Source organism: Dermacentor albipictus, unplaced genomic scaffold (genome assembly GCF_038994185.2).
Source record: "Dermacentor albipictus isolate Rhodes 1998 colony unplaced genomic scaffold, USDA_Dalb.pri_finalv2 scaffold_24, whole genome shotgun sequence".
Classification (NCBI taxonomy): domain Eukaryota; kingdom Metazoa; phylum Arthropoda; class Arachnida; order Ixodida; family Ixodidae; genus Dermacentor; species Dermacentor albipictus.
The window spans coordinates 1,125,695-1,141,016 of record NW_027225578.1 but is presented as its reverse complement, the minus strand read 5'-3'; the positions used below and the strand labels follow the sequence as shown (position 1 = coordinate 1,141,016).

At 45.9% G+C, this 15,322-nt stretch overlaps 1 protein-coding gene across 1 annotated transcript in view; it reads right to left on the bottom strand.

The window, feature by feature from the left end:
* Window positions 1-2,079: 2,079 nt before the first annotated feature.
* Ccn (cellular communication network factor protein Ccn) overlaps window positions 2,080-15,322 on the bottom strand; it is a 168,847-nt gene continuing 155,604 nt past the window's right edge. The window contains exon 5 of the mRNA XM_070529585.1: window positions 2,080-3,347. Coding sequence (XP_070385686.1) covers window positions 3,099-3,347 — 249 coding nt within the window. The 3' untranslated portion in view covers window positions 2,080-3,098. The remainder of the gene's footprint in view (window positions 3,348-15,322) is intronic.

Genomic DNA, 15,322 nt, shown 5'->3' with positions numbered 1-15,322 from the left:
ACATAACCTGCAGCAAAACACGAAAACATCATCGAAAACATGAGAGTGGCTTGTTGGTCTAGTTGGTACATGGTTATACTAGGAGAATGCCAGCAAACTTGAGAGTAGAAAAAAAATCAAGAGCCAGACATAGACATACACCTTCCTGTCTCTTTGTCTATGTCTGCCTCTTGATTTTTTTTTCTACTCTCAAGTTTGCTGGCATTCTCCTCGTATAATCATCGAAAACATTGGTCAATTCGACATCAATGCTTTCGCATTCACATCTCCCAAGAAGTGCTTAAGTGTCCTCGGAATTTCTTTTTTACCCGCCACGGCAGCTCAGTGGCTATGGCACTGCGCTGCTGAGCAGGACGTCACGGCTTCAACCACAGGTGGTCAAATGTAATCCAGAGTTCCCCACTACGGCATGCCTCATAACCATATCGTGGTTGTGGCGCGCAATACCTCAGAATATAATTTGATTTCACGATACGAATCCGTTTTCGCTCTTCCTCAGTGATCTGTGCGGCGTTCCGCTCACGTTGGCACCAAGATGAGCTTACCGTAAACGGTGGATCATAAAAAAAGAATAAAATCGAGCAAGGGGAATCCTGACATTATATGCTGAGAAATTTCCTGAATAACTACATATCGATATACAGCCCTTGTTATGCTTCTTCTTGATCTTCGTCTTACCAGCTGATATGCCTAGGTAATGCATGCAGACTGGCTGGAATATTCATAATGGCCTTTTATCACCTATTAGCGGGCGCGCGTACGACCACATCAACTGTGAGCTCATCGGAATTTTAAAATGTCGTTGTTCGAAAAGATAACATTTCAATTTCGTCACGGCTTGTTGGCGGGCTAGTTGGCTCTGGATCATGGCGAACGTTTGAAAGCTAGCAGACGAGGAGCATAGGCGACAGAAACAGGCGTTGCTCGTACAGTGTCCGTTTGAATCACCAACTCGTCCTGTCCTGGTCGCATGTTCACGCTGTGAACATGCGACCTTCACCATGCACCTTCACCTTCACCATGCATATTTCTTCACCATGCTTCACCATGCACCATGCAAACCTTCACCATGCATATTTTAATGCTTCAGCAAGCAGCGAAATTCCTTCAGAAAGGTAGAAACATCGCTTTTTATTTTCTGGTCACCTTCCACAGATGTGCCCCAGCAGGCCGAAAATAAGGCTAATTCTATGTATATAGCAACCACGAGATATTGGAACCACCGGCTGCTGCATTTTGTAAAGATCCTTTTCGACTTTTTCTTGCTCTTTGTCAGTGGTCCCACGAAGTAGTGCCCCGCTGACACAAGATGCGCCACTCGGTGGCATGGAATATAAGAAATGTCAGTAGATCTTGAGGAAAATAATTTTTACAAAATTGTAACATTGGGCTCGAATTTTCGTGTTTTCTGGCGTCCCTCTTCTGATGTCTGAAACCGACAAAATTATGCGCCTCATGTGTCCGTGTTTCACGCAACCTAAAAGTGAGAAAGTTGTGATTCCATGCAGAGGATGAACGAAGCAGTGACAAGTTACAGCATCATTTTTATTGAACCGACATGCGGCTTCTTGTGATACCAATCAACTACTCTGTCTTTACTTAAAGAAACAAAATACGATCTTCAAATGCAACAACAAAATAGCGCCACTACCTTAACGTTGTAAGGAACAAGAACATTTTGCCACAGCGTAATGACATTACATGGTCCTCGGTATTTCGTGTGCCGTCTTCACGTAGTATCTTTAACATCAACAAGCAAGGCGGGACACTGATGTCTGCGTAACATTTAGAACATCAGTCCCCCGCAGAAATGTTGTATATTAGATAATGGGCAGGTTTTCGTAAACACCAAACGCTTGTGGGAGGCATCAGCACTCAGAAGCTTCCACGAGGCCCACCACGTTGTTCATGATACGTCATCGTTGTGCAATTTACAAGCCACGTCACGTAGTCGCACACCTTAGTCGGCCAGACACCTTCGCGCTTTAACCCTGGGTACGCCGCTTGAGAAACGCGTTCGTTGGAACTGCGGCCGTGAATGGTAAGTGTTCGCAAATACATTGGATTTCGCGCCATATTTTTGCGTACACAGTTCATAATTATGGACATTGTTTAAGCGAATGCCATGGCTTTCAACATTTACTGCAAGTTTCACGTTAAAACAGCCTTCAGAATAAAATCTTACGGCGAGTGCATCGCAGCTTCCCGCTCCTGATCAGAAAGGAAAATTCACATTGGCCCGCACATGCATCAAATGTTTCATTGAAGCGGCTCCCTCAAGAGCCGGTGACACGCAGTGCGTCCTTCTTCTTCTCTCTCTCTCTCTCTTTTCTTTTGAGGATCAGAAAACAGTTTTTTTGCTGCGACTTTATAAGTGTCTTCACAAAACATTTATATTGCCTGCGAGGCACAAGATGAAGCAGGTGCAAGTTGTCCATTGTTCTTAATCGAGCGTACCACATCTTTCACAAGTGTCCTCAAACCTGAGGGAGTAGCGCGTGGGTGGCGAGACGGTTTCGCAAGTTGACCAGCTTGCTCGCCACCAGTGGTATCGTTCGAGGCGTTCACCACAGTCACGCGTGCACCGAACATTTTAGTGTTGTACAGTTCACTGACACTTTTCGGCGCAATGCGAACCACCATGACGGCTGTCTTGAACGCTCGCAGTATAGCAGAGTGGGCGCTGCCGGTACTTGCGACACAGCAGCTGGGGGCAGTGCGCGCGTGGTGACGGCGAAAGACAAATGCGGCTGCCAGCACTGTTCGCGCACAAGTTCGCGTATTCAGTGGTTGCCATACAGCTGATAGCTGTTCCAATATAGCGGTTGGCGACATGAGGTCGCCAGCCGTCGCCGTCCATGTGAGTCCTCGCCCTGCCGGGCGCAGGATAACAAGGTACGAGTGCCCCATAGAAGAGGGCACTCGTCGTGAGGGAGGGAAATGTGCGTACAGGCGCCGGGCGCCAGCACTTGGGCTTGCATGGGGGACAGTCGCCGAGTGCGGCTGTCTCCTGGCGACGCACTGAAGACAAGTGACAAATACTTGAGGGACAGCCACAGCTGGAGGAAGGAATGGGAGAAATGGCGCCGATGTGTTCGCTAGCATTTGGGCTTGCATCGGCAGCGCACGATGGTCATGACGTCCTTGTGGCGTGTCACCCAGGCTCCATCCTCGAAGCAGTGGAAAGGTAGTGTGGTGGTCGTGGTGAGCACTGGAAAACAGCACCGGCGTCCTGGGCAGCTACCGCAGTACTTGGGCGTCTGCGGCGTCACCGAGGTGCAGTTGGCGCCATCCGTCAGCGGCGCGGCACACGTGGCCCGCACGGTGGCGCGACATAAGTGGTTCCTCTGTGCGTGCCGTGAATGTCGTCGTGCCGGTCATGTGAGAGGAAGAGGGGAGGGGGATAGAGAGAAAAAGAAACAAAGAAACACGTTAGGGCGAATGAAAGATGGGCGGAAATGATAAAAAAGCCTATTTGCTGTGTTAGTGTTAAAGTTAGCAAAGCTATTCTACCAGTTTCCACGACAGACATCAAAGGCAAGTAGTCAGTTGCGCAACGCTCATTCTCGACGTATCATTATAAGGAAAATTTGGAGGACGCTTAAGCTTCGCCTTTAAGAGTGAGACGCCATAGCAATCAAAGGTCCATGACTGGTTCTCGCGCTTCCCGGCAACCGCAGCTTATGTAATCGTTATGTTTACTGGGAAAATCTGGCAGCGAACGCTATGCACGAAGGAGAGCTTCCTAGTAGAAACTCGGCCTCTTGCATGGGCCGGTCCCGGAGATACTACAGAGCCGCGCCACAGGAAAAAAAAAGTTGCATTATTCACAGGTGTCGGTTATTCTTTCGCAGTTTGAGAAGATTTAACATAAGAGTCCAGCGCTGTCGCTGTTTTGTTTCAAGACATTTGTCGGCTGTCATTCTCAACATTCCTGTAATAACTTTGTAAAAAATGTAAGACAAGGTATGAGCAACTTTAGTGATAGATTGGTTTGTCAATATAACCAGTATATACCGCATGTCATGTGACACGGCCTAGTACATACATCTACCTAAATATATACGGCAATTTTCGCTCACAGGACGCCAACGCCTGGCTACGACGCCGACGCCGCATTTTGTGCGACAGGGGGCCCTTAACGCTATCGCGTTAAAATCGGAACTCTATCAGAGCGTGCTCGGATATTGTTACCGAATCACAACCTTCAAATATCTGAACCAGACCATTGCTGTCAGAGCGACTGACTATGTATAGCAGCGTTTGTATTGTTTAGCTGTTGGCTCAATTTCCATTTTCTCTTTCTTTGAATCTTGGGTAATTGTCCGCGAAAGCGAAGATGTCAGGCTGCAGACATTTCCGGAAGTATTTTAATTGCTCCTTGTTGCCATTGTGTTCGTGCAGCAAGGCACTGCAGCGAGGATGTAAAAGAGACGGTAAATATCCAAACGAGAGCCCTCATCCACAGGAAATATACAGGGTAGCCAAGCTAATTTTAACCAGAGTTTAAAAATATGCGAATGCCACGTAGCTGGACAAAACCAAGGTAATGTGGTTAGCCTTCGCTTGGAGGTACCGAAATTATTTTTTTCATTACGCGTAATTAGATAACTAGTTTTAATTAATTAAACAACTTCTCAAATATTATAATTACATTAAAAGTGTCAACTAGAAAATTGTAGACCGACATGAAAAATTGCCGATGCAGCTTTCTGTTGCTCAGTACGGGCTACATAAAAGTTGACTCAGAAGGGTTTGGGTGCGAGCTAGTTGGTACGGATCATTCATATTTAAAACAGCGCCAAAAAGCACCAACAAGGGAGGACACAGGAGGAGTGCTGTCCCGTGTCGGACACAGGACAGCGCTCGTCCTGTGTCCTCCCTTGTCCGTGCTTTTTGGCGCTGTTTTAAGTATGAGTGATACATACAAATGTTTTTCCGAGAGTGGAAAAAGCCCGCAAATGCACGCAAAATTGCCGCGTGAATGGCTGCTCGAGGCAGTTTGCCTTTTATGTAGCACATAAACACTTTTATGCAGCAAACACTTTTATGTAGCACATATTCAGCGACAAAAAGCTGTATCAGGAGTTTTTCATGTCGGTCTACAATTTTCTCATTGACACTTGTAATCTAACTATAATATTTCAGAAGTTATATAATTAATTAAAACTAGTTATCTAATTAGACGGAATGAAAAAAATTATTTCAGTATGTTAGTTCTGTCCAGCTACGTGGCATTCGCATATTTTTATACTCATGCTAAAATTAGCCGGGACACCCTGTATGAAAGGCAAGAGCAGGTGGGATACCTATCTTTCCTTACACAACAATCAAATGAGTGTGGATGAAACTTTGGTTTTTTAATGGTGAAACGAACTCTGATAACGAGCACTAATGACGCATATGCAATTCGAAATGCTTTCGTGCCATTATAGCTTAGCGAAGTCTTGTGTCAAAACAAATCATAAGATTCATAATCATAAGTCATCATAAATTATAACTAATCCAGTGGAAGAAGCAAATCTATTTTACGTGCAGGGAAGCACTTGAATCAATGCTCCGCCACTAAACCCAGCTGACTTACCTCAAGAGATGGCACCGTAGAAAATTGCGAGTCATAATTCTATGCGATACAAAGCCAAAGCATCTCGATCGCGCTTAGAGTATTGCTTCAATTTATTCACGTAACGACGCGAAGAAAGTTCAAAACTTTCATATACTTGGCAGACGCCTTCTACCAATCACAAATTTACAAAAAAAGTATACTGCTTGGACTCTTGCTAATGTGCTAATGTTCTCGGCCATTCTGTGGAATTCCCCTATGTCAGGTCACTTAGCGTCGGCGTGAGAGTAGCAAGAAAGAATAATGATTCAGCTCCCCCTTTTCTGTCTTGCGAAACTTATCGATCCTTCGTCAATTTAGCGATAACAAGTCCTAAAAGTTCTTACTTCGCCATTATTCCCAGCTGCCACAGTTAAGGCGGAAGCCTTTCTTTTTATTTTTGCACCTATACGAAAACCGAAGCAGCATTTATCGATTTACACTAACCTAAGATCCATCATTTCGCAATGATGGGTTTCGCCGCTCCCATTCCTTTTAATGTGCAGGCTCTGCAAGCAGTCAGTGCTTCATCTGCACTTTTGGACAAAACCATCAATTCCCATCCTAAAAACTTAATGTATTCTTTCAGCTACGACACAAGTGCAAAATTGCACAAGCATCTGCATGCTACACGGTAATTGAGACATGGTACATGCATCCGCCTGCCTTGCTCGCGTGTGCACTTGTCGCGGATCGTTAGTCTGCATTTACATCCGCGCTTGCTAGAGACTAAAAATTCCTGGCAGGGTCGCATGTTTTACATTTTCATCAAAAAAAAAATCGAAAGCGTCATTTAAAGCGCCGGCTTTACCTTTGTAACCTAACATCACTTCACTTGTTGAGAGAAGTAAAGTAGCGAAACCAGTTGCACGCCCCAGTGAGATTGCTCTGTAATGCTGAACAACCTAGAGAGCACCATTCTCAGTTTAAGTTGGAGTTTATTACTCATTCGTGTCGTTCGTATCCGCTATATGCAAATTTAGACAGGGATCGCAAAGTCAGAGACTGCACTGGGACCCTTTGCTCATCATCGTAAAAGCAGTGTGACGTTAAAGAATCTTCGGGAGTTAAACATTTGATGCTGAGTGATACCGAGCGTCACAATTTGAAGATGCATAAAACCGCGCTTGCAATTAATAAAGAATGTTAGAACAGTGCGGCTAACTATCGTCAATTTTCAGCGTTATACGCACCATGTTTTCTATGCACTGTTGTTGCGATAGCGAAATTAGCTTCCTATATATTAGCGATGCCCGGATTTTTTTGCGTTTGATTGGCACATACCTCGTCAATTTGCATTAGAGCTAAGCCCAAGAGGCCTTTATAGTTGGGATTGGCACAAGAGTAAATTTGGCGGCCTTAATGTTAGAATTATGCAGTTATGCTAACAGGGCTTGACAATCGAGCAGAGTAAACGCGGCTCACTGCTGAATGTGCTAGACTGTTTAATAAGCTCTGGAGAAACAGTGTCATAAGGCATTCAATACTGGCCATTCTCTAAGCTACAGCATCAGCGCTGTTTTCAAGGAAGAAGAAAGTACTTTTAGTGATTAGGTTATATGTGCTTTCACTAAGCGGCCAACGTTTCCTGCTGGATTTCAAAATGGCACATTGTGTCAAGATCAAAGGCGCTATAACGTAAAACTATTCCAAACATTTCTATTCCAATTCTGCAATCAGCCTTCCGGGATTGGTCAAAAACTTTTTTGGGCCACCCCCACTTCAACTGTAGGTCACGCGACGTCACGAAAACCGCGATAGCTCCCCATCTGATATGAAGCGTGCACACTGATTATGGATGATTTGACCGAACAAAAGAAAAATAGTTATTACTGATTCGACGCCTTTTCAGCACTAGCCCTCGGCTATTGGTCAAAAGTTTTCGGGCCGCACCCACTGCACCTGCCAGTCACGCGACGTCACAAAACCGCGAAAACTCACCGCGTCAAAGTGACATGTACGCATTAAAGATGCATTAATATGCCGAACAAAACTGAATTTTCCTCTGAATAACAGCTGGCTGCCCCGTTCCGAAAGGAATAAAAGATGGCTGCTGCCGATCGCTGATGCACTAGCTACTCGCACCTGTCGGAGAGGATGGGTTTATTTGCGTATAATGAAACATTTTGCGTAGTCGTGTGACGTTTTCGAGCACTCTTGGAACGTTTACGACCGCGTTCTGCCAACTCTTCTTTGGTGAGGATCCATTTTAGCGTCATTCTTAAGCTTCCGTTGCATGCTGCCACGATTGTCGACCAGCCATCGCCAGCTAAGTAAGGGAAATCGGACCAATCGCAGACGCCGGCACCACCCTCTTCATCCAGTTATCGATATTCAGTGCAGTGGCTCGGCCCCATCTTATCCCTCTCCACTTCAGCGTGCTCATCGCCTCTAGTGAGCCAATTACATAAGACAAGCCGCTCAGTGTAGGCAATGTTATTCGTTTTTCAAGCAAACAAAAGTAACCTCCTATGAACGAGGACAGCGTTTGAGTGGTCTGCTTAGACAACCCTACGGGTGACCACCCGATGCTTGCGTCAGCGGTTACGCAAATTTGACCTCAGGAAATCGGAAGAGAAACATATTGGAATAGTTTTACGTTATAGGGCCCCAAGCCCACATCCGCCTGTGATATAGACAGAATATCTAGCAAGTCTGACATTTCAGAGAACTTACTGTCTCCACGGTGTACAACAGCTGTCATAAAGTTGTCCAGTACACCCGAAGTAGCCGCGTTCACAAAGCATTGAAAACTACCAAGCACAAGCACACGGATGGCACTAATATTCAATTAGCTGACATAGATGTCGGCCATGAGGTGCTAGGTAAGAAGGACAGCAAGTAAAAAACTGTACTACTGGCGCAAAAAAATCTATGATATCAGTCCGCGGAGGCGGATTTGAAAAGTAGTCTTACAGAAGAACGCGCTGCAATTATCATAACCGGTTAATAATGGAAACAAAATTAACTTTTTAACGAATAGACTCCTCAATTGATAAACACTTATTGCCCACAAAAAGCTTCGTATAGGCATTTTGTTTCTTTTTTGACTCAAGGCAAGTAATTTTAACTCTTCTTTATAGCTATACGAAGTGGCGTGTTCGTTGGACAGACGTATCGGCTGCACGTGCAACAAGGGCGAGCTTCGTACTATAGGCACGCTTCCATCGTTCGAAGCAACCACTGTCGATAACATCAACCGGAGTGCCGGTAATCGCAGACCGAGAGCAATTCTGGCTGCTACAGTACCCTCGCGAACCACCGTGGCGATTCACTTCCAGTGACTTCCTCCCAATCGCCGTTTCCTTTCATTTCCATTCCCACGTCTCCTCTCGCAGTTATGTCGATTTTCCTTCTCGGGTGCTCGCGTCTTCCGACGTATCAATTGAAATATTACCTCCGCATCCCCGCACTCATTCCCCACTGGAGCCATTATACGACACGGCTACGCCGTTTTGCTGCTTGCAGACACGCGCTTGGATGTCGCTTCACGCAAGAGACTGCCTACAGGGATGGTGCTGATGGCAGGCGCGCAGTACTGCCTCGATGAACCCATGCTCGCTATCGTTTTGCGATTGTTTCGCGTGGTGCCCAGCAATATTGACGGCCGCCTAGCTACAATATGAATGGGAATAGGCCACTTCGTGTACCTTCTCATCTCGCACTCTTCCTTTGTGTATGCGATATACGTCGCGATCTGCGCCCCTTAAGAGGTGAACTCAAAGTGTATTGTATTGTGCAAAGACTGCAGTTGCTACCAAAATTATTAGAGCCACGTGAACGCTCAGTGGCTACCCCATATAGACGTGACACCCGCCCAAGATGCCGCTCAAAGCTCTAAGATGCTTCGTCAGCCGAACTGATGGGCAGAGCCTAAATGGCGCGCATGCGCTCGCGCACGCACGCACGCACACACGCACGCACACACGCACGCACACACGCACGCACGCACACACACACACACACACACACACACACACACACACACACTCACACACACACATGCACGCACGCACGCACCAACTCTTTTATCCATCCGTCCTACATTATCTTTTCCAACCATGCGCAATACTGCGCTAAAGGCACAGTACCTCTGCATGATGTAACAAATCATATTCATTGCTGTCTGCCTGCACGTCTGCCAAAATATATGACACTTATAAGGCAGCTGATCCAGACGCTGGCAGCCACCGCGCTCCCCCTCCCATTTCGGGAACTGTAGAACGATTGGAATAACAGCCAATACGGTGGTCGTGACTTTGTTTCTCTGCGCGTGACCGACCGAGTTCTGGCGTCACAATTTCTGAGAGCAAGGCCCGTTATGGACGGCTTTTTTTTCTCTCTCTCATCCTCTTCTTTTCAGTCTCTCGCATTCACCACAAGTGTCGCTCGAAGCGCCGTTGGCGTCAATAATTTACTAGGCCGCATCCCAGCGCTGTCGGCAAGTACAAAGGCGTGTAAAGACTCGCGTAATTTCATATTCACGAAGAGCGCAGCGCCGCCGGTTGCGTTTATTATTGACCACCAGTTGCCCCATTTCCTCCGGGTTAGAGAGAAGTTGTGCGAGGGCACGTCGCCTTCGCTGCGTCGTAGGGGCTGAATTTAACAGACTATACGCGTGCAGGAAAGCTGACTTCATTGTTTGTTTTTTTTACAATACAGATCTGTACATAACGACCAACGGGTTTCGTGTTTATTAGCAATGAGCAACCCCAAACAGCGAAACAGTGACAAAAGCTTTCTTTTTTTTTCAACTGTATTGGAACTTCCGGCAATTACCCCACACACCAAGTGAAACTGTTAAAGCATTGTTGTTGTGGTTGTTGTTGTTTTCAGCAACACTCGCACTTTTCATTTAGTTTGCGCCTGTATACCACACAACTTATTTTTATCCGACATTTATCTTCGTCAAGAGCAGTCACTTTGTGAGTGCTTGGCGAACTGCACCGTTGCATCACCGCGTAAACACACACATCAAACATGCTAGATTCGTGTGGTAGAAGTAATGGCAGGCTATAGAGCGTCCATGAAATATACCAGAAAAAATGCGCATAATTGGTGTCACACCTGTGCCTTACGTGCTTGAAATTTGAGATGTGTGAATAAACTGCGCTTTTACATTGTACTAAGCAACTACTCTGACAGTAAGAAAAGGCTTGGCATCTAAGAAACGACGCCAAAAAGCCGAAAAACGGGTGGCGACGCCACCTTGAAGTTCTCGCGTTATCTCGCCATGACGTCATTGATTTTTACGGTGTCGGCTCCGGTTTTGTTGACATTTTTTTCATATCGCGATGAATATCCCGATTAGGAGCCAAAGCGTCGAGCCAACCATTAGAAAAAAAAAGAAATTGGAGAATTTCGACAACTTTCACGGTGGGGCAAAATTCATGATGTCACACCGACTTATCGACTCTCAGTTTTCGGAGAAAATTTTAAAGACTTGAAGTATGGCGTTTATTATTCTTTCTATTAATCAAAATCACCGGAAAACCAACAAAAATAGACGTTTCAAATAATACGTAATCAGTCTAACCTGTTTTAGCGTTTATAAGCGGCCCTTTATGCGATCTGTCTGTCGTCTTCAAGGGTCCCAGATAACTAGAACGCCAGCATTAAACTAATCCACAAAAACGGCGACGTTAAAGAATTGAAAAATTATAGGCGCATTAGCTCCACTTCAGCATTATATAATATTTTCACCAAGATAATCTCCAATAGAATAAGGGCAACATTGGACATTAGTCAACCAAGGGAACAGGCAGGTTTCAGGAAGGGGCACTCTACAGTGGATCCCATCCATGTCATCAATAAGGTAATCGAGAAATCCGCAGAATACAATCAGCCTCTCTATACGGCTTTCATAGATTATGAAAAGGTATTTGATTCCGTAGAAATGCCAGCAGTCATAGAGGCACTCCGTCATCAAAGAGTACAGGACGCTTTCGTAAATATCTTGGTTTATAAATATCTCGTTTATTAGCCTCGCAGCATATACAAAAAGAGCGTCACGACCGCTGCCATCGCAATGCCAAGTTCGCGCCAGTTGCTTGAGTGCTCCTTTGGTCACCATATCGTCGGGTTGGCCTCTCCCAGAAGGTTCTCTCTTGCTTTACAGGGCCTTATGCAGTCCTGCGTGAAGTTACCGACGTAAATTACGATATTTCACCGCTACACTTTGATGCATTCTCAAGTCAGACGCCTGTCGACGTCGTGCATGTTTCGTGGCTGAAGCCATACTTCGCTCGCAATTCTTCGCATGCCATGCGCGCAGATGGCGCTTCGCCACCGGGGGGTCCTGTTATGGAAGGATGAAAGAGAGACGAAGAAGAAGATCGGAGACGGTGTCTGCTGCGTGTTGTTGGTGGTGTGATATATTGTACATATAGTTTTTCTATACTCGCAACATCCCCGTAACGATATTACCTTGGAATGTATATAGAGAGAGTCCACAGCTACCTCAATTCTCAACACGAAAAGTAGGAAGATTCCTATAAAGAAAGGGATCAGAGAAGGAGGCACAATCTCTCCAATGCTATTCACTGCGTACATGGAAGAAGTATTCAAGCTATGAAACTGGGAAGGCTTAGGAGTAAGAATCAACGGCGAATATTTCAGCAACCGTCATTTTGTAGATGACATTGTCCAGTTCAGCAACACTGGGGAGGAGTTACAACAAATGATTGAGGACCTTAACAAAGATAGTATAAGAGTGGCGCTGAAGATTGACATGCACAACACAAAGCTAATGATCAAGAGCCGGGCAAGGGAACAAGAGTTCAGGATCGCCAGTCAGCCTCTAGAGTCTGTGAAGGAGTACATCTACCTAGGTCAAATACTCACAGGGCACCCTGATCACGAGAAGAAAATTTGTAGAATAAAAATGGGTTAGAGCGCATCCGGCAGACATTGTCAGATCCTAAGTGGAAGCTTACCATGATTATTAAAAAGAAAGGTGTACAATCAATGCATTCTACCGGTGCTGACATATGGGGCAGAAACGTGCGAGACTGACAAAGGAGCTCGAAAACAAGATAAGGACCGCGCAAAAAGCGATGGGACGAAGAATGGTAGGCGTAACGTTAAGAGATAGGAAAAGAGCGGTGTGGATCAGAGAGAAAACAGGGATAGCCGATATTCTAAATGACATATATATAGAGAAATAAATGGAGCTGGGCAGGTCATGTAATGCGTAGGTTAGATAACCGGTGGACCATTAGGGTTATAGAATGGGTACCAAGAGAAGGGAAGCGTAGTCGAGGACGTCAGAAGACTAGGTGGGGTGATGAAATTAAGAAATTCGCAGGCGCTAGTTAGAATTGGCTGGCGCAGGACAAGGATAATTGGAGATTGGAGATCACAGGGAGAGGCATTCGTCCTGCAGTGGACATAGAATAGGCTAATGATGATGATCGTCAGGGAACACTAAAATGACACGATAAATACTTTCCGACTGGAAAAGTATTTCAGTGGCCGGGAAAGGTCAATCATTGGCGAAGAAAAGGACGTCTCAGCTCTCTTGAATTTCGCTCCTAAGACACTGCGCCCATGAGGTCAGTCTGGCATCAGGGATTACGTAGCATTTTTTGCAGATTGGGCCGTTTTCATGCTGGGCAAGTTCCCAAACGTTGCTTAACTTATGAGACAGCGCATCAATATTATAGTTTCCTATCAAGGTACAATTAGTTAGCCCAGAGCAGGCATTGTCTAAGAATTCATGACGTAACACGTGGTTTGTGAGGGAATATCAGTGTGGCCTCCTCACCCCATGTCACGTTCTTGTATTCCGACTGGCGTGCCAAGCTCTGTTTACACTCGTGAAATAGCTTAATGTTGTCGCAGTCTTAATTTCTAGATAGTGTCCATTTAAAATCATATTGATTCACACCTCTAGCTGCACGCACTTTCCAACTTCTTTTGGAGAAGGTGAGAATCACAAGGAAGTGCTTACTTCTTATCGCACCCTTACTGGCTGCAGAGCTCTGGCGAAAATTTGTCAAATACTTCACGGAAAGCTTTTCATGACGACCTTTGCGGAGCCAAGGGCCAGACCTTTGGTCCGATAAATACGTTTATTCTCTCTCTCGCCAGAGGACGAAGAGGAAGAGGAGGAAAGAAAGAGAGAAGGCAGGGACGTTAACCAGAAATGCGTCTGGTTGGCTACCGTACTTTGGGGGACGGGTGAGAGGGAATAGAAAGATGAGATAGCTGAGATAGGAAAGATGCGGTGAGCTCGCGCACGCATGTAAAGAGCCTGAGCATGTCAAAGGCCTTCGCATAAGCCAGCCGCCCTCAAGAAAGAGAAAAGTGCCTTCAAAACTTTGTGGCCCGACAAGCCATGTGTACGGCCCCCCAAGTAGCACTTGCACGGCGAACGCTCGATCATCCAGTCGTCGCAATGCGATAAGTAATGCTTGTCTTTCCGGCAGAAATCGATCACAGTGGCACAATATATGTTCGATGTTCAGTTCGCAGCAGCAGACGTCGCGCTTAACGTTGTCGGTCGTTCCAATCGAAGTAATGTACGCCTTCGTGAAAGTCACTCCCAACCAAAGTGTTTCACCTCACTGACGACATATGTTCGACAGCATTAGCAGCCAGCACTATCTTAATCCAGTGTCTGAAGATCACAAGTTTGCCTTTGTGGTGAATGTGCAAACAACGAATAAAGTGGATCAACCGATACTTTGTAAATACTTGTTCAGATTCAGTTGGGCTTTCTTTTTTATGGTTATCTCGGAATAGAAAAAATGGGGTTACCACAATGGTTAGCGTGTACAGGGGCGCTATAACGTAAAACTATTCCGAACCATTCTATTCCAATTCAGCGATCAGCCCTACGCGATTGGTTAAAAACTTTTTTGGACCACCCCCACTTCGCGTGCTGTCACGGGACATCAGGAAAACCGCGATAGCTCCCCATCTGATATCACGTGTGTACACTGATTAGGCATGATTTTACCGAACGAAAGTAAAATAGTTATTTATGATTCGACGCCTTTTCGCCATTAGCCCTCGGCTATTGGTCAAAAGCTATCGGGCTGCATCCACTTCACCTGCCTGTCACGCGACGCCACAAAACTACAAACACTCAGTGCGTCAAAGTGACGTGTACGCGTTAAATTTTCATTAATATGCCGAACAAAGCTGAGTTTTCTTCTGAATAGCCACAGGCTGCCCTGTTCCGAAAGGAATGAAAGATGACGGCAGCCGATCGCCCAGGCACTGGCTACTCGCACCTACCGGAAAGCATAGGTTTTTTTGCGTATAATAAAACTTTTTGCGTGGCCGCCTAACGTTTTCTAGCACTTTCGGCACGTTTACGACCTCGTTTTGCCAACTCTTCTTTGCTGAGGATCCGTTTTAGCGTCATTCTTAAGCTTCCGTTTCATGCCGCCGCGATTTTCGACCAGCCGCCGCAAGCTATGTAAGGGAAAGCGGACCAATCGCAGACGCCGGCACCACCCTGTTCGTCGGGTTATCGATTTTCAGTGCAATAGCTCAGCCCCATCAAATCCCTCTCCACTTGAGCGTGCTCCTCAACTCTTGTCAGCCAATTAGATAAGACAAGCCGCTCAGCGTAGGCAATGTTATTCGTTTTTGAAACAAACAAAAGTGACCTCCTTCGAACGAGGAGAGCGTTTGATTGGTCTGCTCAGACAACCCTGCGAGTGACCGCCCGATGCTTGCGTCGGCGGTTTGACGTCAGGACGTTGGAAT